Genomic DNA, 27,007 nt, shown 5'->3' on the forward strand with positions numbered 1-27,007 from the left:
GTATCTATTTTTAGGATGACATGATGAACAAAAATAATCATTGTACCCTTGCGTAGTAGCGTGTAGGGTTACGATGACATTATTTTAGCAATTCGTTCCATGTCGAATATTTTGAGGAACGAGACTGTAGTACTAAATTCCCTTAATAAAATTAAGTTTAGTTTCGATTTAAAGGATTATGATGACAGTTCGTTGCAAGCATAATTAGTGGTATATTAAAATAGCTAATAATAAAAGATGCTCATACCGTAAATGCAACCTAAAGAATTTTCATTTCTGTAAATATTATAGTTTTTTTTGAGCAGTGTACTTACCAGTTTGCTAATATGCTTTAGAATAACAATTACGCGTGGGAATTATTACGTTAAGTTTAATTTTATGAAGTGCACGCGTAAAGTATTTCACTGCTGCGTTTATTTGAAAAGCACACCTGCAGTCTGGCATAAAGGGAGCATTTGTTTTACACAGATTTTGCTCTCACACGTGTGTAAGCTGACTCGCGACGTGCATGCAATATCTCTCTCGACCGGTGGTGGATGGTCTCGTGGGACACGATACCAATAACTTCGGGTTTGTGGGGTCCGATAATGAAAATCTTCGACTCGTTATGTAGGATACAGACTTCGTGGAATACGATACAAACGAACATCGACTCGTCAGACACGCAACAGGGGAACCTGCGTGACCTAGCTCTGAGATTCCATGGATTTAGGGGTGGCAGTACTCACTATACTCTCCACCAGATGACTATCTAACCGACCCCACTCTCCCAAGCTCTCAATCCAAGTTCTAATACGAAAATAGCATTTCCTGGAGAACTTCTTCAATGGACATAGAGGGTACGAATATCTGTGGCATTCCTTGTATATTGCATGAAAGTGCAATTGTTTTGAAGTACAGAAATATTTTTGTCTTTTTTTCTTAAATCGTTTTTTATTCAGAATGTCGGACTTGTCTTGGAGTGACGTTTCTCTATCCTGTACCTATCCTATCAAGTTCACTATGTACTGCCTGTATAGCATCCCATGAGTCCCAGATCTCTTGCATCGAGTCAGCAATGTCCCCATTGGTCCATATCGTATATTGTTGATCCCTTCCCGCACCATCTGCATCTGGCTACCTGTCTCCAGAGTCTCCTATTGGCTCCATTCATATTTTACGAATCCTGGATAATCAAATATCGAGTCTAGTGGTGTCTCGAGTCCAGCAAGTCTCGGTTGACCTGTATCGGAGAGTCAGGAGTCGCCTGTATAGTCTCGCAGCTCCCCATCGTGTTCCACGTGGCTAATGTTGTCTTTTCCGTACCTTGCGTACCTTGCGCACACACGTATCAAGAGCTATGTAAATATCGGAGGTCACCTGCGTCGGTTCCATGATTCCAGAGCGGTCGGTTATACGCCCCTGAAGGTGTTCTCCATCGGTCCACTGAAAATATAGAGAGTTCATGGTCGTGCTCTCGCGCATGGTTGTTTTTCGTTTGAAGTGCCTCGAATGGTTTTCGTGCTGTTGCGACAGGGCGAACGTGAAATCGCGCACACATGCGACTCGGCACCGTGTAACAGCGGTAAAAGGATTTTTCTTTAGCTCTGCTTCAACGTAATATTGTTTACCAGTTTGGGGATAATATTTTCTTCGGCGAAGTCGCGAAACAGGGAGCTTTCTTTCCTTTTCGCTTCACAGGATATTGCTGGATTGGAAAGAGAGGAATTTACACGTCTTTCTTAGGTTTTTATATTTTTTCAGATGAAACTAGAAATACAAGTTAACAAACAGCGGTTGTAAAATCGAGGTGTTTATGGATCTCGAAACTTCTGGATAGAAGTTCTAATTATTAAAATCAACGCAATAAAAAATTCCATTCATACATCTCTCCTACCTCATCGTTGTTCCTATTTCCATAAAAGATTCGTCAAATTTAATATTCACTCCTGCAGATAGCCATCGCATCAAAAGCATAACGTTTCACGGCGACCACATTCGTTTATCGAACGTCGGGTAAGTGTAACCGACAACATGATTATCGGTCGTGTAAAGTTGAGCGCAACAGATTCAAGGGTGCGGTAATAACGGAAATTGGCAATCTACGAAAACGCTTTGTCCGCGTATAAAGGAAAAAATTATCCGACGAGCCTCGATTACAAGCCAACGAGGAGACAGGGGACGCTATAAATTGCTCGCGCAGCGTCGACTATGGTAAATATTTTCACAGCCAGTTTGCGTGATTTGAAATCAGAAGTTGCCCCGAAGTGTGCTCCCGACCGCAAATTTTGCACGTGACTGGAGCTCATCCCGGACGATGTTTAGGTTAACCGACGGGAAGAAACGGGGCAAACTCATTTTGCGATAATCTACTTTTTATGGCGGATGTACGACTACGAGGAAGAAGATATGTAAAATTCGTTGAACTTAATTACGATAAAGAAAGCCACGGAGGATGGTTAGCTTAGAGTTACTGGGTTTGTATACCTTGCACGACGTAATCGAGAGTTTAGAAGTTTAATCTATACATCAGTAATAAAAGAGATAAATTGCAATATTTCACGTAATATAATTTTTGCTTATATTATATTTTAAGTTGGACGTTTCCTGTAGTAATTTAATATGTTGTTAACTTATATTATAGTTTTGGACAGTACTCTGTACGAGGTTGATTATTTTTACTTCTTTTAGAAAGGCTAGAGTAGGGTACTAAATTTCATTTTGTATCATAAAAGCATTCTTTTAATGATTTTCAGCAGAACTATTACATGGCAATGGACTGATACTCCTCTGTAAAGACCTCTGAAATGAAATAAAAAGTGAACGATCAAGTACGCGTTAAAGAAATATTTCCAAAGATACGCTTGGAAAGTTCACAGCACATCGTTAATATTGAAAGTTCACAATGGGGCGTATGTGCATAAATTAAATGAAGACGTTTAAGATCATTATACCGGGGTGTTTGACGGGTTGAGTTTCGTAACGGAGTGGGAATCCTCTTTTCCATTTTTCCTTGAAAACGGAGAGACGCGTTGCATAACAAAATTCGCAGAACATGGAGCGAAACGATGATACTTTCTTGTTCAGCATCGCTCACTGTGAAATAAAACCATCGAGGAGGTACCGTTTTAAACAGATCGGTCCTGAATTTTCCTCTTTACATGGGAAAAATTTATTTCGCGTGGCTCAGGCTATTCGACGTTCGATAATTGTTGCTGAATTAAAAAATTGCAATATATATGTGCGTGAATTTTAGTAATTATAGTGATATTTGTTGTCTGGGTACAATAATATATGGTAATATTAATTTACTTTATTTCTGTAGATATTTGATTGTCTTAATACGACAAAACGAAACGTTGTTCTCGCTTATTTTTTACACCAGCAAACTTTCTTAATATACAATATAATACGCATTACATATCGTAAATACGCTTATTTTATTTATTTTTATATTTATTGGCTTATTTCTGGGGTGAAAGTTCATTCAAATGTAATTTAATACATTTCATGCTACGAATGAAGGCTTTGTGAAATAATTAAATATTGAAATTGAACAAAGGAAGTTCGCTATCGAACAAAATAAATTTGGTAAAATATATTAGCGTGTGACCTGAAAATTTCACGTGCCACGGAGGGTTGAAGCCACGTGATCCAGGGCTAGAAAAAGAAAGATGGCGTGCACTCTTGACCCGAGAGCCGTTTATATATTCGAGTATGCATAAAATATAAGCGCACCCGTCAAGAGTAATTCCAATACGGTCTCGCGAAAATAAACGCGTATCGATTCTCGGAGGGTAGCGGATTCTTGTCTGCGACGCAGCCAGTTCGGTCCGATACAAAATTACCCGCTGTCGCTAAAAATTGAATCCTCGCGTCAGCCAGCGACGGGTCAGTCCAAAACCACTGCGCTACTTTTTAAATCACGAGAGTTTACATTTAGAAGTTGAAAATACTAGTCGAATATAGCCCACGAATTTAGCGACAATTTACACTGGAGCTCGAAATTTGCAAAGTGCCAAAGTGAGCTCTTTTTAAAAAAACAAGTCAAACAAGAGAAGTTTTCGAACCTGAAAATTCTAATTTAAATGAAATATTAATAATATTAAGTCGGAAATTAATTTTTAGTTATCGTAACCGGTACATATAAAAATATAGAAACTCACGATTAACATCTTTAATGAATACTTGATTCGAATGAATGAAAACCATGATTATTATTAATATTTAGGCGAATACTAAATACTACTGTATACATCATAAATGTTTAATTAATTTTCACATATAAAGTTTAATTGCAAAAGTTTCGTTTAGTCCGAGGAGCATTTTGCCTTTCGCAGTGTTTCTTTTATACCCTTTTTTTAATATCTCCTGTTCCAGATAGAATGGTAAATTCTTTGTTTACGTTTATTTTTACATCGTACGAGCGACGAGTATGGTTTCCAGCTTTTAAATTTAATCAATTTGTATCATTGACGGTATACGGTATTAAATTGACAACGCCGTGTAACAGGATTTAATTGTCAGGATATTGAAACTTTTGTGGACACACGTATATATATATATATGTACATGTCTCTGCAAAGTGGACGTAATTTTATTCTCAACAACAGCGGTACCTGTAACGAATTTTTGCATTTATAACCGTGGTGTAAAATTAATATTCTGCCGTGTTTAATGCAGACTGTATCCATTTCTATACACTTTATTATTTACCTCGTTACGCGTGTATAGGTAATTTAATTCGATTATTAATTTTATTGCCTTATTAATAAAATCAGTAGTTCAATTTTACTTTATCAAGCTCTGTCATTTCTAAGCTTATTGTAAAGTGTATTGTAATTTGAAAATATTATTGTGTAGATAGTTTTAAAATACTAATTAAAAATTTCACAAATCCCAATCACATTCAACGTGGAAATTCATTGTATACAAGAAAAGAAATTGCTCTCCTTTTTTATTTAACAAGTGACTACAAATGATTCTCTCATGGGGCGCGAGAATACCAGAGTAATCGAACGTCGGGTTCCGCGTTTGAATATCGGGTTAAAAAGAAATGAATGGGACCGAATTCTATCGCCGGCCATCGACGAAACGGCGGGAAAAAGCGTCGAACGAGAATAGAACGAGTACCAGTACGGTGAGTTACGCCTACGATTTATAGAACTTCCGATTGCACGGGCCACGTGGAATGGCCCCTGTTTAACTGCAATTTTCGCAGCACGTGGCGGTCGGGATCGGTAGCGAAGAGCAATTTCGACACGATAAATAAATCTCATGGGCCGTCAGCGGAAAACTGTTTTATCCGCGTCGAGAGGCATCGCAACAGCGTGTACCGTAACGAAGATTGATTCCACCGATGCCTCGGGACTTTGATGAATCGGTAGCCGTTCATCCGCTGAATTTTCCATTTAAGTTTTCCGTTCATCACGACTCTTTCTACTCTTTGACTCACCTTCGCTGATATAGTCATTGTACTCACCTGTAGTATAATAGATAGAGCTTACAACTTGCAAGTTCCTTTTCTACGTAAAGGAACGGTGTTAAATAACTGTGTTAAAATACTACACTCGCGACCACTTACTCTAGAACTCTCCGCGCACGGACCTAATAAAATCACCTCCATTTCGTTCTCTCGAGTCCAATGCCCAAACGAAAAATATTTCCTCAAAGACCAATGTCTACCTCTCATTCATCATAAAATATTCGTTTCAATCGAGCGCTCAGTTTCGCTAGAAAAAATTCGTGGAAACACCCTGCCGTGTTTCGTTGGCGTCGGTGGCGTAACTCCTCGAGATGATTGATCGGGGCGACGCAAAGTCACGCACTTTCGTCTCGGGCGAAATGAGTAAATTTGCAAAGTAATTCTCATTTAGCCAGGGCCCGTGTCTCGAGCACGCCCAGAGTTACAAAGCCCGGAAGGCGTGGATCGACGCTAGACGACGCGACGCGCGATTAAATTTGAAATGTTCGCGCGATGCGTCGCGACTCGGCGCGTACACGTAATTAAAAGTATTGATTTAGCGATTAGCGGGTTGAATTGACTCGTGTGTAGTCCCGCGATGCAACTTCCGTCTCCTCTGTTCGTTTGCGCGAATGCGGAACGGAGCGTTTAGCGAAATGTGGGGCTTTTTAATCCCCTGGAACGTCCAATCCTGATCGCGTTATTTCTGGAACAAAGGGATCCCCCTCTTTTTGGAGGCTTTTTCTGTCGCCGGACGGACAAATTCGCGATTAAAATTAACCAAAAAGTGCTTGCTGGACGTGGTTTGTTGTAATAGGCAAATTATATCGTTAAAGAAATGAGATTGGCGACACTTTGAAAAAGAAATACACATATATCAATGTAGACAATTCTTTTCTGCGTTGTAAATTCTTCCGAAATAGGGCAGTTATAATTTTAATATTTGAAAACGATTACGAAGGACACACTCAAGTAAGAATATCTGCTCTAAATATGTACCTTGTTTCTCCTTCTATTTTTCTGTTCATCGCTACAGTCGCTAAGCATGGTTTCACCTGTTCCTCTGATCGACAATGAGTTGACTCGGGCGCGGCAGTTAAGTGGTTAACCCTATAGCGCGTAATTTCTTTTTACTGCGATTCTGTTTATTTAATGGAAAGTGATGCCCAGAGGTGTAGGACAAATAGTACAGAATTTTACGTGTTGAATTTGACCATCGTTTTTGTTTTCGACGAATACTCAAATCTCTTCTGGAAAGCAGTAATAGTACACCTTAAAATAAGTCATTTAGAGCTATTATAGCACTCTAGAGCAAACTTCAACATTGTGGAATCATCCTTGTAGAAACGAGCCAGCAAAGGATGTAGACTTTCAGTGTCCTTTTCGTAGGAATTCGACCTTTCAAGAATCTCGAAGTAGGCGTGGGCGTTATAAGACAGGACAAGGTTTATTGCATTGTCTCGCAGCATCAATCAGGATTTGGTGACGCAGATGGTAGACTAACGCAGAATTCGGATGACGTGGAATTTGGGTGGCGCAAAGAAATATCTCGATAAGATCTCGTCGACTTATAGAATTGAAATCAAAATTTAAAAATGTGGAAACATTCTCGGAATATATCACTAAAGAATTGAATATTCAACGGTTATAATACACACCTTTGTGTTATCAGGAACGATATAAAAGTTTTACAGTTTTTAGATTATACGGGTTTAAGAATTCCATTTCGCACAGTGTGTAAGTACATTACAAATAGGATAATTTTAATTACAAATAGGATAATTTAAAATATATTGATGTTATACATAATTTGTAAAAATGAATTTTTCTGGAAACTAATTATATACTGGATACTTTGTTCTTCTACGGACCACTAGTGCCAACCACGGCTCCTTGATGTTGTCTCTGCTAATCTAAAACTAGTCTCACTTTACACTTTACACTTTGCACTTTTATACTTCACGCATCACTATAAAGAAAGGTCGTGTCCGTATGGAAGCCGAATAAACCCCAGATTCAACGGATTTCAGATTTAACAAATGGAAGCCTACGGTTCCAGTGTCGCTGCACCTGTAAATTCTATTCGGTTCTTTCCAATATTGCTTTAAAATTGAATTATTTTTTCGGGAAGCGTGTCACCTCCGTCTATAATGGAACCCTGGACCTCTGGGGCGGAATTCAGATTTACCGATCAGAATTTCTAATGGAGGTTATTTTGGTATTGGTCGGGATTTCGTATCGCATAGCATTGCTATCGCGAAATCGCAATTTATGGCGGAGAAGACGGATTTTTCTTACGTCGTGAACATCGTTCTCGGGGGATTTTATATATAATAGCTTCTTGCAGTGGCACCTCTTCGACAAGCGCTGCAATGTTTTGCCAATACGTGTTTGAAGAGACGATGAAAAATGGCAGACTAAACCATTGCTTTTCTGAAGAAAATAAATATGTGGCCTTTTGCTATTATCAATGTTCGAATAAATTAATTGTTTTGTGCTTGAAAATGTTCTAATTCTTTAGGTATGCTTATATTTTTTCAACATTTATTCCTCATCCTCAGGAAAGTCGGGATGAAGAATAAATTGAAGCTTTTCAAAATTGAATGAACTGCACGCGGAGTCGATCGAATTAAAATATCATACCTTTTCTCTCAAATGTAGCGAGGTTTAACTGTTTTGCATATTCTTATAAGAAGACATAAAACTTTCTTTGCTCCATTTGTCAAATTCTCAAAGTATACACTCGAGTGTATACTCGTTCTAAATATTTTTATTTCCGATTAAACTGTTAGGCAAAAAAGGCGGATGGTTTACACAGGCATTCCGTTACTTTTTAGAAATTCCATTAAAGTCTATGCCAGTGTCGGGTGGACGTCCACCTGGGAAACAGGGGATGAAAAATCCTCAAATATACTCGTAATCCTATTAACGTGACGGCTGTTCAATATAAAACCCGCAGCTTGCGCGAAATCGGATTTAACCGTGTAAAAAAAAAAAGGAAATAAAAAAAAAAGAACGCCGAGACCTCGTTCCCCGCTTTAATTATTAGATCGATCAAAATTACGCCAGAGATATGTCCCTCGGTCTGAAACGCGATTAAGCAATCTTTTAGGTAATTAATTTATTGGAGTGGTGACGTCGTAAAATAGTACCTGACATTTCCTAAAAATATACACATATATCAAGTATGTATAAAAATATCCCAATTTAGGAATCATATATATTTATTGATAAATAGCTCGATTCCCTGCTCAATTTAGTCCAGATATAACACAAGCTTACCATTAATTTTTCATTTACTCACCAACCACTTCACCCTCGTGTTATTTACATCCAAACACCCCTGAATCATATACTCCATACCAAAAGTATGCCAGAAAAATACAGTACACAAATCTCCCCATGCAGGAAGTCAATTCATTTCAACTATTCACGGGTTTATTGCCACAACCGAAAGCCATTTTATATAAAAGGTTTATCTTGCGGAAAACCTGTCAGAATTTGTGCACACTGTTCAAACACACGTACGAACACACTGCGAAAGATTGAAACCAATAAAGATAGAAAAATACGCGACAGGGAGTTTCATCGAATTCTCGAAACCGACGATACACGTGTAAACCGTGGCAGCTGGTTCAGCGAATGGTTTCAAACGATTTAAAGGCTTCATCGGTTCCCATTGTCTGTGATCCAAGCGATAAACGGTCAGAGAGGTCAAACAAACTATTCCTCGCAGCAATAGCTGCATAAGTGGAGAGGGTGCGCTCTAAAATTGTGACGATTTCAGTGAGAAACGCGGTCGAGTAGAGGAGCGAGGCGGTTTCTAGAGGGTCAAGGCTGGTCGACAGACCCTCGTCGAACCTCTTCTTCGTCGTTTCTGTTCCTCTCAAAGAAAGCTTTTCCCTTCCGATATTATTCAGCCGTCGCAGTTTATATATGCCTACCTGAGTCGACTGAAACGTGCATCGATCGTTCAGGCGTCGCTCAGGCGAACGATTTCACGAAATAGAGGAAGCTGATTTGTTTCTCAACACCTGGTACGGTTGATAGAATATCGAGGATGTGTCTTTGAGGATTTCTCTTCACCTAGTTCTTAAATTTACGCCCAGACGCTTGGGGTACCGTTTCGATGAAATTTTTAAAGAGTAACGAGATGTTTGGTATAGCTACCGTTTCCTCCTGAAGTAGTTTAATTTAGACTTGCCATCGACAATTTGATCAACGATCATTTTATCACGAGAATCATCAAGAAGCTTTCCATACTGATATTCTCTAAAAAATATTTTCAACCTCCAAATTTTCACTGCAATTTAATCTAAACTCAGTTACGAATAAAATACATCAAATAAAATGCCTTGTCTCGATCAACAAATGAATCAATACAATTAACTAATTACTCAAAATATACATCCGTATGACTCTGTTATTCTATTTGTTTCTACTAGAGGATCATCAAGGAGCTTTCCAATAAAGGGATATTTCGGTTCTTTATTTGCATACACTCGAGTTGCTCGCACAGGTGCTCGGTAAATAAATAATCGCGCTTTTACGAGTACAAACGCGTGGAGCGATACAAGTGCTCCCGCCCATCGAATATATTTAGACAATGTTTGTACCGCGTACACCCTGGGCACCGTTTCTGGCGCTAAATTTATCTTAGTATGCAATACATAATTCAACGAGCCGGTGTTTCTGCGTTGCTAGCTAGACGACAAAATTGGACATCGCGGTTGTCCGCAAAGTGTTCAGGATGCTGGAACGTCGTGTAGTAATTGAATAATCGTATAATTGTGTAGAACTGCATACTTGCGCTTTATGACATGAAATTTAGAGAGTGCATTAAGTGCACTGTAACCAATAATGTACGAGAAAAATTGTTAACGGAGTTAAACGACGCGTTGTTGCATGCCGATAACAGCATCGCAGTACATGCGCTATCATTATTTAAATTAAGACCTGTTGTCGTGCGCTTGGATAGGAAAAAAATTGTTTCGGATAATTTTTATTTCACGGAATAAATAACTGAGGAACACAATTTTTTCGGATTAGTTTTAATAATTTTATTCGTTGACATTGCCATGTGAGATTTTTCCTGTGTTTCCATGATTGATTAAATGGTATGGTTTTGATTTCTATTCCTTCCTTCAAATCACAACAAACTGATTCCTATTTCTTACTCCAAAACACAACAAATTAATTTGTATTTCTTGTTTCAAACCAGAACAAACCGATTTCTATCCTTTGCTCCAAACACCAAAGTCTTCTTCATCACTTGCAAACTATCTTAACCCCGAAAAATCTTGTGTTATATTTGCAGAAACATGGGCCACGGATGAAATGCGCCGCTTGTCGGGTGGTGGCACACGCGGTGTGCGCGACCAGTCTCAATTTCGCCTGTAAATCGAGCTTCCGCGACGTGGGTGTCCGACAGTATCGCGAGCAGACGAACACGCACCACCACTGGGTCCATCGGCGTTCGCAAAAGGGGAAATGTGGTAATTGCGGGAAATCGTTCCAATCGAAGCTGAGCTTCACCTCCAAAGAGATCGTCGCCGTGAGCTGCAGCTGGTGCAAGGCAGCCTTTCACAACAAAGAAGCATGTTTCAATGTTCAGAAGATCGGCGAGAACTGCGAGCTGGGTTGTCACTCGTCCATAATCGTGCCACCATCTTGGATCGTCAAGCTGCCACGGAAGGGTAGCTTCAAGAGCAGCCTAAGGAAATCCCCGCGCAAGAAGAAGTCTGGCGAGAGGAAGAAGTCGAAGGACAAGGACAAGGACAAGGAGCAGGATAAAGACCAGGGAAGGCTGTGGGTGGTGAAACCGATACCGACCCCTTCCGTGAAGCCGGTGTTGGTGTTCATCAACCCAAAATCGGGCGGTAATCAAGGGGCGAAGCTGCTGCAGAAATTCCAGTGGCTCTTGAACCCGAGACAGGTCTTCGATCTGACGCAGGGTGGACCCAAAATGGGGTGAGTTTGGGGATCAGCTGGAACAGTGGTCCCTAGTTGTCATAATGCATTATTGTAGCAAATGTTTGGCAGTTGGTCTATGGAATTATTGAATTTTTGATTGTTACAATGATAGACTCCTCATGCTTTTTTTATTGGAAAATTTTCATTCTTGGTTAGTTTATAGAAACAGCAACAGATGAGATGTTTTATTGAATCTAAAATTCACCAATTTAAAAAGAATTTCGAGCCCAAGTTTTAGCAAAGAATCAGGTTTATTGAATGGAAATTGCGATGAAAATGAATTGGCTGAATGGATTAGGCGAACGGGGGTCGGGATATTGGAAAATATGATAAATGAACGAGAGGTTTAATTAAAGTTCCACGAGCTGGCTCGTAGCCAGGAAGTAGCTGAATAAAGGTGAATAGTTGTCGCTATGGTATTAATGAAACTTTCTCAAGGAGTTTATTTCGAAGTTCGAGCATTTCGTTCATTTGCATTCATGAAGAACTAAACAGGAGTCGACGAATGGTGTTGCAATCGAGTACAGGCAACAGTGCTCGGATATTTTGCCTCATTAATCAATTTATCTCTTGTATCGCAACAAATTATCTGATTATACATTGAACGTTCTTTTTAACCGACTTCGAAAAGGAGGAGGTTACTCAATTCGCCATGTATATACTTTTTTTTTCTTTTTTTTTAAATGTCGGTTCACCGATTACGCCGAGATGGCTTGATGAATCGGAGTGAATCCTCTTGCATCTTGTAGAGCATGTTCCCCCGGTGATCCTGCTGTCAAGACTTTTGCGATTTGTCATTTTTTACCCGTCTTTTTACTTTCATTGTTGGTGCAAAATTGCTATGCTCTAGTGTAGCTCGACAAGGAATTTACTAAACGCAATCAATCCTTTCACATGTATTTGCACATGTATTCCTGGTAATCCCATTTACAATTATACAGGGTGTTCAAAAAATGTTGGACGTCCTTGAATAGGGTGTTTCGGGGAGGAGGGGGAGGGGGGTTATTTGAAACAATTTTTTCTTAACGAAAATGTTGTTCGAGGCTTCGTTAAGGAGATATTGATAGAAACCCCCGACCAATCAGAGCCGGCCCGACCCGACCCGACCAATCGGGGCCTGTGCTACCGCAGGCGCTCCACCGGCATACTCGCGCTCTGATTGGTCGGGAGTTTCTGTTTCTGGAATATCTCCTTAACGAAGCTTCGAGCAACATTTTGGCTAAGGAAAAATTGTTTTAAGGAACAAGCCTTTTCAAGGACCTCCAACAAAAGTCAAATACAACAGCAAAGTCGATAATATACAGTGCTCGGTCGATAACACAGATTACCCTGTCGCTAATGTCGAGTGCTCGGTCGATAGTGCATATTACTCTGTCGATAATGCAGATCACTCAAATAAAAATAAAATTCCTCTTCTTGCAGCCTGGAATTATTCAAGTCGGTTCCTAATCTTCGAGTTCTCGCGTGTGGTGGTGACGGTACTGTCGGTTGGGTGCTGTCAATCCTGGATCAGATCGGCGCCACTCCGCCTCCGGCAGTCGGTGTCCTTCCACTTGGCACTGGAAACGATTTGGCAAGAGCTTTGGGATGGGGAGGTGGTTACACAGACGAGCCAATCGGAAAGATTCTGTCGAATATAGGAGAAAGCGACACCACGCTACTGGACAGATGGCAGCTGGTCGTCGAGAGGAATCCCGATGCCCAGGGCGACGAGGACAACGGCAAGGGCAAAGAGAATCTACCTCTGAATGTCGTTAATAATTACTTCTCCCTGGGCGTGGATGCTTACATCGCCCTCGAATTTCACGAGGCCCGAGGTTAGTGTCAGCCGCAGACATCTCTCTAAATCGTTCTCGACGTGCAACTCGGTGTGCTACGGTTAATAGTTAATTGTTGCTGCACCAGTGCTCAAAGGGTGGCTTTGCCGAAGAGTATGTGATACTTTTCGTGAAATCAGGTTGTCAGAACTGAATTGTTAGAATTGTCAGAAACTTCTTAACGCGTTGATTGTCACACGAATACTCGTGAGAATTTCTACAGGGTTAAAATTTTGTTCGAAAAGGGCATACAAATTCTTAACGATTTTTCTAGGGATTTACATTCTTTAATGTAAGCTCTATGGGGTACACTTCAGCAAGGATTTCGAAACAAAATTCGAATCCTTTCTTACATATAACCCAATAAAAAGTAATAAACATTCACAATAATGAAAAACATGCCATGAAAAAAAAAAAACAAATCAAAGCAAACTGTGCGTTTCGTTTCATTTCTCATTCTCTTACCATCACACTTCCCTAATTTCCCATACACAAATAAATCTGTATCATTCAGCTTTTCATAGTCTCAGCTTCAAAATAAAAAAAAAAAAAAATATTTCGCGCTAATGCATTCAAAAAATACATTCACCAAATTGATTGTATTAGAGAGCAAAATGAAATTCTCTCGAAAGAAAATGGAATGAAAGAGGAGGATCTCGTTGGATTGCAGAGGCGCATCCAGAAAGGTTCAACTCGCGACTGCGAAACAAGATGTATTACGGTCAGATGGGCGGCAAGGATCTCGTTAGACGAAAATGGAAGGACCTCTCGGAATTCGTAACGTTGGATTGCGATGGCCAGGACATGACGCCGAAATTGAAGGAGCATCGTGTTCACGCCATAGTCTTCTTGAACATCGCCTCGTACGGTGGTGGTACGCATCCTTGGGGTGCTGCGAGTGGAACCAAGGAACCATCGACGGAGGATGGACTGATCGAGGTGGTTGGTTTAACTACCTACCAGCTGCCACTCCTTCAAGCAGGTGGACATGGCACCTGCATAGCTCAATGCAGCACGGCTAAGCTAGTTACCACGAGGACCATTCCAATGCAGGTTTGTTCATTTCGTAGAATATTTTCTATTTGGCGTGTTCACCCGTGGAAAATAGAATTTTTACATATTTTTCTATATTTTTATTACGAAAGATAAGGGATCTATGTTTTGCTATTCATCAACCAATAAAACGGTTCTTTAACTTGTGGTTTAGGACGATGTAGTGTAAATAATTGTTGTAATCGATTGAAAGACTCTAATAAAAATAAGTAAGCTAAATGACGTAGACGATACTCGATACAAATTTTTCAAAGTTTAAAATAATAGATTAATGAAATTATCTTCGCTTTCAAAAACTTGAAAGACAACGGTAAGACGTCTTAATTAATTTTGAATGTTTAGGTTAATTTAAGTTGAGCAGAGGAAAGTTTTCAATATTTACCAACCTTAATGTCTCGTGGAAATTGTAATCAGTTAAGATTTCTGTAAAAGCACAGGCAGTTAAGGTACCAGCATACAGCGGTCGTTATGAAATTAAGTTCAGAAACTAGGACGACGAGCGAAACGAGTCATGTTCCTTCATAATCCCTTCTTTAAGGCTGCCTCAGGATCCACGTATTTAATGATACTTTAATGATTATGGCACTAGACCAAGCTTCAGGAATTTACCATTTCAAGTATAAAGTAATATGACATACATTATAATACGTATAATATATTACATCTATAATAATTAAATCAAAATGACTCTGACTGTATCTGACACTCTTTCTTAAAAAAAATGTTCAATTTTCTTTATGAATTATCAACTAGTAAAATTGTCGATTAAATTAATTACAAGATCCTTCATACATTTCCTACTCTTTCTATGGTTGTATATATCGGAAGCAAAAACACCAATATTCTTTACAGATACTCTAATGTTTATTATAAAATGATTCTAAACTCATTCAATGCTACAGACAATTTAATATTACAAATACATTACAATAAATTCATTTAATTTAAGTCTGTAATTAAGTTCAAGATGGGCCCCAAACAACCTCAGAAATAATACCAGAGTTACACTAATACATACAACTGTCCACGAAGGCTATATTTAACCCCAACGGTCATAATTCTCACTCCAGGTCGACGGTGAAGCCTGTCGCCTGTTGCCATCCATCATCGAGATGAAACTGTTGAACAAGGCTACCATGTTGGCGAAACGAAGGAACGCCGGCAAGTCGCACCGCGACGTCGTTCAGTTGGAGAGATTGAAATTGCCAGTGATGAAGATAAAGATGCCCGACTACGAAAGGTATCATCACGACAAAGACATGCTGAAGAAGTCCGCGACAACGTGGATAGCGGATCCGCTCGATCTCGACGCCACCACGGATCTGGAGTCGCTAAGGAAGATCCTGGCGAAGGACTACAACATGGACACTTGTTGCTTCCTCGACTGTTAGTGTCTCTGTATAGTCTCCCAGCGAGCTGCCAGCGATTACAATTCGATCACGCTACCATTCGGGATCCTCTGTTCCAGCGTGCACCGCGGAGCGATTCTTCAGGATCGACAGGGCTCAGGAGCAGCTCCATTACGTCACGGATGTCGCCGTGGACGCGGTGTACGTTCTTGACGAGACAGCGGCCAATCAATCATCTGGCGAACCCGAGGGAAAGCTTTCTCCAAACCAAGAAACGAAACCAGTTCAATCGTCGCCCAGGTACTTTAACGTCACACTTGAGATTCGTTCTTCATTCATTTATATTTAGTTTCATCGTGGTTGTATTCTCCTCTGTGTAAATTCTATTCCTTTCGAAGGGGTTGCCTTGTGTCTGCTGAAAGAATTTTCTGCGTTTTCTTGAAGCGTAGAGTCTGGAAAGTACAGTGGCAAAATGATTAGTGAAAACTTGTACAATTTAGTCACCATTTTGCCAAATTTAGAGTTTCTAATTTTTTTTTTAATTCAGACAAAAGCAACATTCCTACAAAGCAATGTCAAAAAATTAAACAAAGAATAGAAAATTCTCAAATATTATTCATCCCTCCAAGGCACGAGGAAACCTCCTTAAGTAACAAAGTAATACGTTTCGTAAACGTCGACAGTAAACTGACATGTTATAGTTAATACCAATTTTAGTCTTTGTTTCTATGCGATAGTAACGTCTGTCCGTACTTCTGCATGTACTAACAAAATGTTGGTCGTAGCTATGAAATTATTACGCATAGTTACACACGCACTGCGATAATAACACCTTGGCTCCAGCGTTTAATCCCTTCACACATTCGTCTGTGTGTCCATGATAATGTAATGGTAATGGAATCGTATCATTAGATTAATAGAAAGAACGTGTAATATAGCGAAGAACGACCAAAGACAAACGCAGCCATGACAGAAGACCCGGTCAGAGAAGAACCAGCTAAAAAAGAACCAGTTAAAGATGAGCCGAAGGCGCAACCAATTACGGTACCGGAGAACGCAGCGCCGAAGACTCAGGACTCCGCCAAATCTCAGGGATCGATGAGCAGAAGCACACCTCATACCGAAACGAATAATGCAAGGAACGGGGAAAGAGTCTCGGTTAACGAGAACATAGTAACTGGAGCCCCTGTTAAGCAAAGTAGTTCCTCGAAATCGATCTCTGCGACGGCTGTTGCTCAGTCGCAACATCGGGCACCATTCACCTTCATTAGGTAGGTATTTTCCAACCCTGTACGATAATGTCCACAAGTTTGGCGCATTCTACCATCTTTAGAGAAGTGGGACATTCTAATAGACTCGCAGAAATATTTAATTATTATTTATCGAATAATAATTAAATTAATAAATAAACACAATCCAAATAATATTCCAAGCAATACGTTTATGATTGGACGAAGGTTCATTAGTCTTAAAGATCAAACGGTGCGCCAAGCTTGAATGGCAGCGTACCTGATTTCCATTTGAAGCGAGAGACTTCATTGGGCGAGATTAACGCCATTCGAAACTAGAACGTGCAAAACGGATGGATGTTAATTTGTTGCAGTCCACGAGATAGGCTTTTCGGTCTGAGTTCTGAAGTCCACACCTTTAGCACGGGATTACTTGAAAAAACCAGCGACAGCATCTTGAAAGCGGCGAAGATTGGCGATTTTCAGGCTATAAAGGATCTCCACGGGAAAGGATATTCACTTTTGTCTATCGACGCCACTGGTCAAACTGCTCTTCATTTGGCAGCGAGGCACGGTCACAGGGACATCGTCAGGTATCTCATTGCTTGCGCGCCATCGACCATCCTCAATATGATTGACAACGACAAGTAAGTTTCTATTTTATTAAAATGTGTCATTAATAATAAAGAAAAATTAATCTATAGAAAATTCAAACTAAATTATTTACTAAAAATGAAGAATCATATTTTTACCAAACTGTTAATATTCATATTAACGAAGTAAATTGGAAATATCAATGATATCAATTGAATTTAGATTTACTCTATTTATTTGTACCATGATGGCTGTCATATTTTTTTTTTTAATTAAACCAGCTGTTATTTTCTTACATTTTTTGTTAGTTTTCTTTTTCATTTCCAATCACGATCGGTACAACGATTAATAAACGAAATGTTTACACACACATATTCACACTCACACAACCATCGATTTAAAATTCAAATCAAACTGTACCTTTTTTCACAAATATCACATGTATTTCATTTTTCATATTTGCATACTTAAATAAATACCCAAACATCCCCCAAGCGCAGTGATTAAACAATTCAAATTAAATTAAAAAGAAAACACTCGTAAATTCAATACACTTCTCAAGTTCCTCGAATTTAATGCCAAGTAAATCCTTTATTTTGCATTTTCATTATGTCCACGACAAAGCGTCCTGTTTCAAAAACGTCTACATTGTTAAAAACAAAAACAAAAACAAAAACGAAAAGCAATCAGTGCTCGTAGGTGTGGGTCAAAGTTTGTTTACGACGTGGCATAAATGTCGGTCAAAGGACACGTGTATTCTTGGCGTGTAAACAGGCAATGAAATAAAAAGAGAATTTTCTTTTTTCTAATTGCAGAGGTCAGACCGCTTTGCACAAAGCGGCTCAATATAAGCGTCGTTCCATTTGCTGCATGTTGGTAGCAGGCGGTGCTACTTTAACCATTGCGGACCGCAACGGCCACACGCCTCGTGATCTTGCTCTGCAAGCGGAGGACCGTGACCTCGCAGCATATTTATATAGTGAGTGTTTTGGTCTTTTTTTTAAATCGGCTGACATTATGAAAGAAATTCCACATGGATAAATATAGCGAACTTTGCATATACGGTCGCAAAAAAAATCCAGCGCGAGCTCTTCCTCTTCAAGGAACCGTCATCATGCTAAAATAATTTTTATTTAGATTTTTTAAATGTAACAAGAGGTGACATCCTCCACCCTTAATCGAAACTGCTTCGATTCCTATTGGTCTCAATTTTAATCAGAGGTCAGAGAGAAAGAGAGATATTATTCAATTTTATTTCCATACAATGTTCAATTTCAAAGCCTCATATACTATGCAATAAAATAAAACACAGTAGAACAATTTATGATACACCTCTGAAACATACAAATATTGGTTTCTTTAATTGTATTTATAGTAAACACAATATTCCCTTTGCATAATACATAAGGCTTTCTGGGGTCGGGACCAAAGAAATTTCAAATCCACTCGGAAAGTTTCCAATAGAAGATACTTAAATCCACGGAGGGGGAAAGTCCATTTGCCCGTAAGAATTCGGATGGAAAACTTTTCCGCGCGACCCTTTCAATTCAATTCAAGGACCCGATCGAGGGTTTCATTGAATCGCGGGATCAAGCGAGATTCCGTTAAATTAAAGTCGCTTTCGGCGTTGTTACCCTTTCGGCGGATCGTTAAATCGGCGTTGTTCGGTGATCTAGGTCAAGAGCAGTTTCAGCTGACAACGGAAGAAATGGAGAATGCCCTTTGACCTCGGATCGTAATTGGGTGGGCCTGAGCCGACCCTAGGTGAATCTGTCGTCGATGGAATCCAGATGAATCCTAAGCCGTTCGACGATCCAAGATCGCCGCTTAAATCGCGCGTATTTTATCATAGATCTCGCGTAAGTCGCAACACGTGATAAATCGATATTCTTCTTCGACAATTTAGGGTAATGCGTTATTCTACCAGGTGCTCTCCAGAAAAGACAAATCCTTTTTTTTCTCATCGAAAATCTCGTGATCGCTTTCAACGAGTGTTAATAATACGTTAACATGTTACGCTTGGTCCTCAAGGACCAGGAGGAGTTTTTTGTTTAGGCTACGCCCGTCATGCCAGTTTCTCTGCACCCGTAGCCGAAAAGAAAAGAGTATTGCTTATCATACTTAAACAATCTACTTGTGAACAATCATAATTTTGATAATCAAGGTTTAAAGCTGCCAACAAAACCTTACTTGGCTGCAATGAAATATTTGCCAAAGAAATCTTCACCTTTCTCTATTTGATAGATTGTCTTAGCAATTATCGTTGAATTATTGCATTCAACATTTATTTGAATTCCACAAGAGCTGATGTCTCTAGAAGCAAAGATTCAGCCACGTCAGAAGTTGGTGCGATGGCGCCAATCATATATATATATATATAAAGGTGAAGATTTCTTTGGCAAATATATATATATATTTTTTTTTCTGGGAGAAAGGAAAAACGAAGTTCAGTAGTATTCAGGGAGTTGGACAGAATGTTAGCTTTTATTCCAGTTACTATTGTTCGAATTCGACGATTGTTAGAGTTAGGATTTATTCTTCGAACGTAGTGCGTTATTCGTTGGGTAGACGGTATCGTTAACCCTTTGCAGATGATGCAGACGCTTAATGGGGTTGTTATAGTACTATTGCTAGGAAAACAGATTGTTTTAAAGAATTTTTATTTCGCGCAACAAATAATTGGGGAATATCAATGTTTTTACACATAATGATAGACATGTTACATAAAAATATACGTAATGTATGTAGAATATATTCTACTATTTCATTTAATAATATTAATATTTCGTTCGACATGAGATCATGTAGAATAACATCTTTATATATAAAAACATTGATATTCCACAATTAATTGTTATGTGAGATAAAAATTTCTTTAAAATAATCCTTTTTTTCTTTGCTGCTAATTAATGTGAAGTCTTCGCCCCAAAAATGGTTGTCTGCAAGGGGTCGAAGCGTAAAGTTTTATTCGAATGACGACTCGAGTGGCTCGAAGAGCTGAGAATCGATCGTGCACGTGTTTCTTCGTTGAACGAATCGAGTTGCAATAAGTTCTATCCGACTCTGCTGGCATCCAATGTATTTCTATCCACCCGTTGAATTCTCCCCGCTTGTTCTAGGATATCTCGTTGCATCGGATACATATCTTTTTCTATAAGTGTCGCGTTACATATACATATATTATACATATACATATATTTTCTACGTACGGTTAATACTGGTTATATATTTATTCTCTGTAAGGTGCAAGAAGTTTCTTCACGATACTGTTTTTCTTGTCCGTGAACGCTCGTCGAACTTCTTTACACTGCTTGGACACATAAACACACACAGGCACAGGTACATACACGGAGACACGAAACGGAAGCAAAACAAAATGCAAAAAGTAAGACAAAAAGAATATTCATCGTTCGAAATTTTATTACTAATGTCTCCATCGTGACAATCGATCTTCCGCATTTTTCCAATTATACTAACCCTCTGTTGGAGGAATTGGAGGAAATTTTGTAGCATTTGAGCGCGAGATCGTCTTATTTAACTTATTTAGAGTTAATTATTTATTAAAGTGAGAAACACTGAATTAATTAACGAATATACAACCGACCAAAAGATAATTTTTTCTCCAAAAATAAAATTAAATCCCACGCAATAGAGGGTTAGATTAGAATTCAAATTTGATCAACACACTTTCCAACGCTATGAATATCACCGAGGTAGCGTCGCAAAAATATCGATTGCCAAAGCAGCGATCCCTCCGCCCCCAAGATATCAAGCAGTCATGTTCATCTCGTAGGTACGTTAACTCATTTCTGCGTTAATCCTTTGACTTCGGGTCAATTTTTGCTGGAAATTCTATGGAATTTTAAGTGTCTCATTGTTATATTTGAAACTAAACATTCGATGAATAAACTGTAAACATAAAGAAAGTTTCGTCTTATCATTCTCTATAAGACGATATTTCTTAAAAATTGTTAAATTTAAACATTTCATCCAATTTTTGTGGACGAATATATATGCCCTGGTCTGAGCCTAATTTTCGAGGACGGATATATACCCCTTTCACAGTCAAAGGGTTAACCAATTGAGATCGATGAGGACGAGGAGAAAGAAACCACGGAAGCAGCGCGTTCGAATGAAAGAGCGAAAGTGTGAACAATTGAGAGCGAAACGTGATAAAAAAAAAAAATGGAGAAAGAGAAAATTATATTACTCGGTACCAAAATGAAAAAGGGGATCAACGTACGAACACCAATTAGCTCTTAAAGGACGGTCTATCGTCACTATTATGATACTGTTAATTACACTTAGACTACTCTAATTTTACTGTCGAATTATTATATTGTATAATGTACGTATAGTACCCTTCTAAGTATTCGTCCTGCGGGCAAGAGAATTATTCTGAAAAAGTACGGAGTCACGATAATATACCTGTAGACGTCTACGAGGTAAGTTGTCCTCATTGGACACGCGCGAACGTCTACTTTAATAATCGATTCGATTTTTAGCGATGTAAATAAATTAAATAACGATGTTCAAGCGTGTCGGGGGACGAGTTTCTTATTTTTAAGCACTCGCTGTCGTTGGAATCTCTTTTCTGTGATTTTTCGAGACTGTCCTCTTAAACTAATCATTAGTGGCGATATCGTGATTAGTAAACGTGTAAATCTTAATATTAGAATTTAATCAAGCCTTCTGCGAATGTTGCCTGCAAAATGATCGATTTCTTATAGAAAGAAATCCACTGTGATGGTTATGATGTGAATTTATTTGATTAAATATTCACTTACTTTGTTTAAATACTTCTTCTATCGAATACAGAAGTTAGGATAGTATTAATTATAATTAGGCTAAAAAATACGCGAATTCTTTTTAGAATTAGTAAAGTGAACATATGCAAATGGAGACATACAATTACACGTTTACTAGTTACTTTATCTTTATCATTTAAGAATCATAAGTATCTCAAGTAATCTTTGAAAGTGTCAACAATTGTACAGCTATATAATTCTTCTCGAACGTGTGACTTCCTAATCTTCGAATTCACCCTAAGGTATCGTCAACGAGGAGACAGTTTCAAATATTTACGAAACTATTAAGATGAAAATGTGGGAGAAATCGAATCGAGCGGATTGAAAAGTTCCCGCGCGTCTCTCTTCCTCGTGTGTCTCTAATCCTCTTGTAATTACTGATATTTTTAAGGATCGTTAGCCTGATAGAGAGGTTTAGCGACGAAGTAATCGTACGTGTATGTATAAATAGATACATCCGTAGAGTACAGGTATTCGATGACGATGGCGGAAGTAAAATGAAAAAAAAAAAAAAAAGAAAAACAAACGAAACCGATTTAGAGATGCCTTCGAGTGTAAGATACCGTTGTTCTGATTATTTTTTATATGTAGAGAGTATTAATGGTAACGCCTTTGTAATTCACCTGGGTGTCGCGATGTTCATTCGACGAATAAACACCTCCGTTGTATTTAATGTCCCTATTTAACGAAACGCCCGGTCGCGAGCGATGTTATTCGTCCAATGAACGTCGCAACCGATTTTTAGAGACCAGAACGAGAAGCCGGAGCAATTAAAGACTTGAACATTAGTTGAACACGTTTCGTTTTGATTTAATTTGCTTTTCCGTCTTTTTCCTTGGTTCGACGCGAGACTCCCTGGCCAACGTTTGTTTCCCCGTGTTAGTTTGAACTGTTCCAGAAACATTCGATCCCCGAGAGACCCCTAAATCCTCGAGTCCGCGATTATTCGGTATCGTTCGTCGTGGTTGCAGCACCCTGTGAGGCAAAGACTTGGAACGAGACTTGGGTAACGATTTTTCCAGCAATAATTTGTACAGCTGTCGTTGATAGGTGTTTTGGGAGGTTTAACGTCGATTGTGGGGGATTATCGAACGAGTTGTACGTGGATATGGGCGAAACGGAGTAAGACCTCGATATAAGATCGGATTTTTCCTCCGATTTAAGGATACTCTCTTAACGATGACAACGTCAAGTAACTCACACTTTTTATACGTTGACATTTGATTGAAACATTAGTTCATCAATTGATATGTAAACAGATAAACAATTTCTATACATTACCAGTTGAATGAATATAAAAATTTGATTTTCAGAATAAAATTGTACCTCGTTTCGAACAAACGCGTACCTGAATAATGGTGCGATCGAATAAACGTCACGAACAAATGGCTCTTTGCTGTTTCTGCCTGTTATTTATTATTCGAATAAAACGTAGCCCATCTCTGCTCGTACAACACGCTCGTGTTGGATGTCGGTTGTTGCCATAAAATCTGGCGTGGTGCAGGTTCCACGGAGGACATGTTGAATGTAACGCAGGTTGGTTTCATGACTATTTTATCTCGTTGCATTGAAAAATTGCACTGTAATGACAATAAAATTGTTGGAAGACTTAACACTTTGTGGTTCAGATCTTTTAATTTCAGTGCATTTTAGTCGTTGACATAGGAATGGAAAAAGTTAAAAGATATTTTTTTTAAATATTATTCCTCTTGTTTGTTTTCAATTAATAAAATTGAAAGCTCGACACAAAAGATGGTTGTGCAAATTGTTATACGAATAATCGTTACTCGAGTGATTCCTATGAGGAATTTTCCGCGAGTTGTATGCGATTTCGAGGGATCTCCCTGTACCTGTATTCGAATTACGAATAATTGTGTAATCCTCTTATTGGTGCGCAATCTGATACAAACGGAAATAATTACGATCGATCAACTTTGGAAACGTTTCTCGCCAATTTCCACGAAATTTATTCTCCATAGCGTCGTTGGTCGGTTTGTTCATATGTAAGTGTATAAGTGTATTTTTACTAAAGCTATATATTTATCGTCGTAAGCAACTAAACTGAACGTAGTCGAGACAATGAATTCGAATATAACGACATATACTTATATCTTGTAAATTTCATCGCGTACGGGACGTTGACGATGTTTTCTAATTTCCTCCCCCTATCTTCTTGGACCACTCGTTTTGCGAAATGGAGCAGGACGCGACCAAACTCGGGACTCCCTTTGAACTTTCTAGAGCTAATCTTAGCTTTTAACCTTTGTCGGGATTCAATCATGGACGCGACCCCTGTTCTCCCTTTTCTTCTACTTTTTTCCGTTTCTTTTTTTCAGGTCGATCGATCAGTAAACGATTGCCTTGTCGTATCGCAACGTTGTGGCGTTACAGTGTTTCGCTGACTGGCCACGGGGTGTTTGAAAGGGAAACATCGATAGTACTTGGCACTGATATTATCACTGGCTTGCAAACGTTCTGTGGATCTCCGCTGATATTTTCATCGAACGTTTGTATCTACTGATAAACGACAGTAGCGATTGGGAGAACGATTTAGGAATTAGTGGCATTATTTTTATACAAATAATAAGTAGGAGAATCAAGTTCTACTTATCAAAACCAATCACGTGAAAAATTCAAAATATCACTTCTTGTAATGGAAAAATGAAATTTGCAGTTAACATACATGAAAATTACGTCCAAACAATAAAATGGGATTACAATTTACAAGTTTTCTAATCTATAAATATACATTTAATGTAACTTGTTTAACTGCCAATAGGAACCATTAATTTCGAATTTTGAATTTGAAGCTTACTGCATGGCCAAAGGCGACACAGAGAGGAACTATTTTGTGAGTATCGTATCATTTTATCTCTGAAAATTTACTTGTCACTCTAATTTCTCCAAAAATGTGAAATGAATATACTTATCGAGGAGAATCGTTTGGAAGCACTGTATCGCGACAACAAAGCATCGATGTCATCGAGTATAGCGTAAATTCTTCTGTACATTGACCCAGCCTAATGTACGAACACTACTGTATATATCTATACGTCAGATACGTATATTATAATATTTATCGAATTTTTCGAGTACTTAATAAAAAAAATGAAAGAAGAAAATCAATGCCTTTTGCGGTTCGCAAATGTATCACGAATTAAGGGAGAACTGGATTGCGAGGAAGGCGAACAAGCTGTCCCCGAGCCGAAAAGTTTCCTTCGGGCTGGATAGGCTATCATTAGGGTTGCCAACTACGTCAGGTATAAATCCTCCACTTTCATTATTTGTTATAACTCTCAAATGCATCATCAAGAACGGCCAAGAAATAGAAATCGAGAAAACCTGAAAATAGAGTCGTAGGTGGTACAAAATAATTTCTTTCAAAGTCATTATTTTACAAGATTTCAAGATAAAACAAGTCATTGCCTCGCCCTGTATACTATCCAACCCCGAATAAAGGCCAAGACTAAAGAAATAAGACCTGAAAATGGAGCGTCCTTACCTAAACGAAGCCTGGCAACCTTAATTAGCCTGCGTATACTTTCCCTTTCGTTCCGAGGAATGTCCTCTTCGTCGTCGATTAGAAAACCGCGTGCCTATCGCTCGGTTTAGCGTTTAATCCTTAAGGGATAATTAGCGTCGAGTTTTGGGATCGGGCGTCGGGTCGCGAGTAACGAGTACTTCCGACGAGTGGAAGGCTGACGTAGCTGCGAATGCTTCGGAAGTCTCGGCTGAGAACTTTCCGGTACGGCGATAACGAGTATTGTTGTACGCGATGCTAATTAGAGAGCTAAGTTCGCGTGCCCCGCGATTCGTGGGTCTCGTACGGTCTGATGTTCGCGTTTAACCGGCAAGGATCGATTCGTAGAACGATGATTGATATCTTCTGATGGGATACGTTCGTCATTTTAACAAGTTGGCTGACAACTGCGTTGCGAAATTCTGGCACGATCGGGTGATCCGTCAGGAGTTGCGCGAGACGGTTCAGTAACAGGATTAAATGGGATGTTAGGTCTGGACTGGAGGATTCGACTGTTGATGGCAGGTTTGATGTGTGTCAGACACGTTGCTTATGTGTTTGAATGTTTTTTAAAACAGTTGAGGGGGAGTTGGAATTAGGATATCCTGTGAGTGTTTAAACCAACACGTTGCAAAATAAACATTTTGGAGTATTTGTGAAAAAACCCAATTGCTGATGGATCATGGGTCAACGATGATCCCCAGAACGTGCTCGATATAGGCCTAACACACTGTCGATGCATGTTTGTAGGAACAGTGATTGTGAACTTACCATTAAGATCGTGGGATTATCAGGACCTTCGACGATATCTCGTGGATGTTGGAGCCAACGTGTTGAAAAGTGAACAAGCAGTTTGACGTGGAGAGATTAGCCTTGCCAGTTAAAGTTTAATGAATCGGATCGTTAAGCTCGTGGAAGCTTTGCCTGTTTCAGTTTTAGAACCTTCTATCGCCAGGGATAGTATGAAACTAAAGGGAACTGTGATCTTATTTAAAATTTATCCTTGTTCTTACTTTCATAGCTTCTTGCGAACTTTCTTAACAATTTTTTGACTATATAAACATAAAAATTTAATAGATACACAATGGGTCATTGATTTTATCAGAAATTATGAGGACGTTATAAAAAATGATACCTGGACAATTTCAAGCTTCCGACATGGAAATGAATTTTGTCATAAATTAAAGGCACGATTGTTTCTTGGAAATTCTGTGTAAAATA

The 27,007-nt window shown here is 39.0% G+C and overlaps 1 protein-coding gene across 9 annotated transcripts in view; it reads left to right on the plus strand.

Moving 5' to 3' along the window:
* The window catches only part of LOC128885256 (eye-specific diacylglycerol kinase), a 73,396-nt gene extending 47,850 nt beyond the window's left edge, over nt 1-25,546 (plus strand). For 5 of the 9 annotated variants that reach the window (XM_054139215.1, XM_054139214.1, XM_054139212.1 and 2 more), the window contains 9 exons: nt 10,761-11,413; nt 12,839-13,233; nt 13,904-14,286; nt 15,357-15,672; nt 15,755-15,935; nt 16,574-16,906; nt 17,239-17,511; nt 18,274-18,437; nt 24,603-25,546. In XM_054139215.1, the coding sequence (XP_053995190.1) occupies nt 10,761-11,413; nt 12,839-13,233; nt 13,904-14,286; nt 15,357-15,672; nt 15,755-15,935; nt 16,574-16,906; nt 17,239-17,511; nt 18,274-18,437; nt 24,603-24,787 (2,883 nt within the window). In that variant the 3' untranslated portion in view covers nt 24,788-25,546. Of the gene's footprint in view, nt 1-10,760; nt 11,414-12,838; nt 13,234-13,903; nt 14,287-15,356; nt 15,673-15,754; nt 15,936-16,547; nt 16,907-17,238; nt 17,512-18,273; nt 18,438-19,134; nt 23,061-24,602 lie in introns of those variants that run through there. The other 4 variants (XR_008459563.1, XR_008459562.1, XM_054139210.1 and 1 more) reach the window with 4 other exon arrangements.
* Nucleotides 25,547-27,007: the final 1,461 nt, after the last annotated feature.

This window comes from Hylaeus anthracinus, unplaced genomic scaffold, assembly GCF_026225885.1.
Source record: "Hylaeus anthracinus isolate JK02 unplaced genomic scaffold, UHH_iyHylAnth1.0_haploid 11981, whole genome shotgun sequence".
Taxonomy (NCBI): Eukaryota; Metazoa; Arthropoda; class Insecta; order Hymenoptera; family Colletidae; genus Hylaeus; species Hylaeus anthracinus.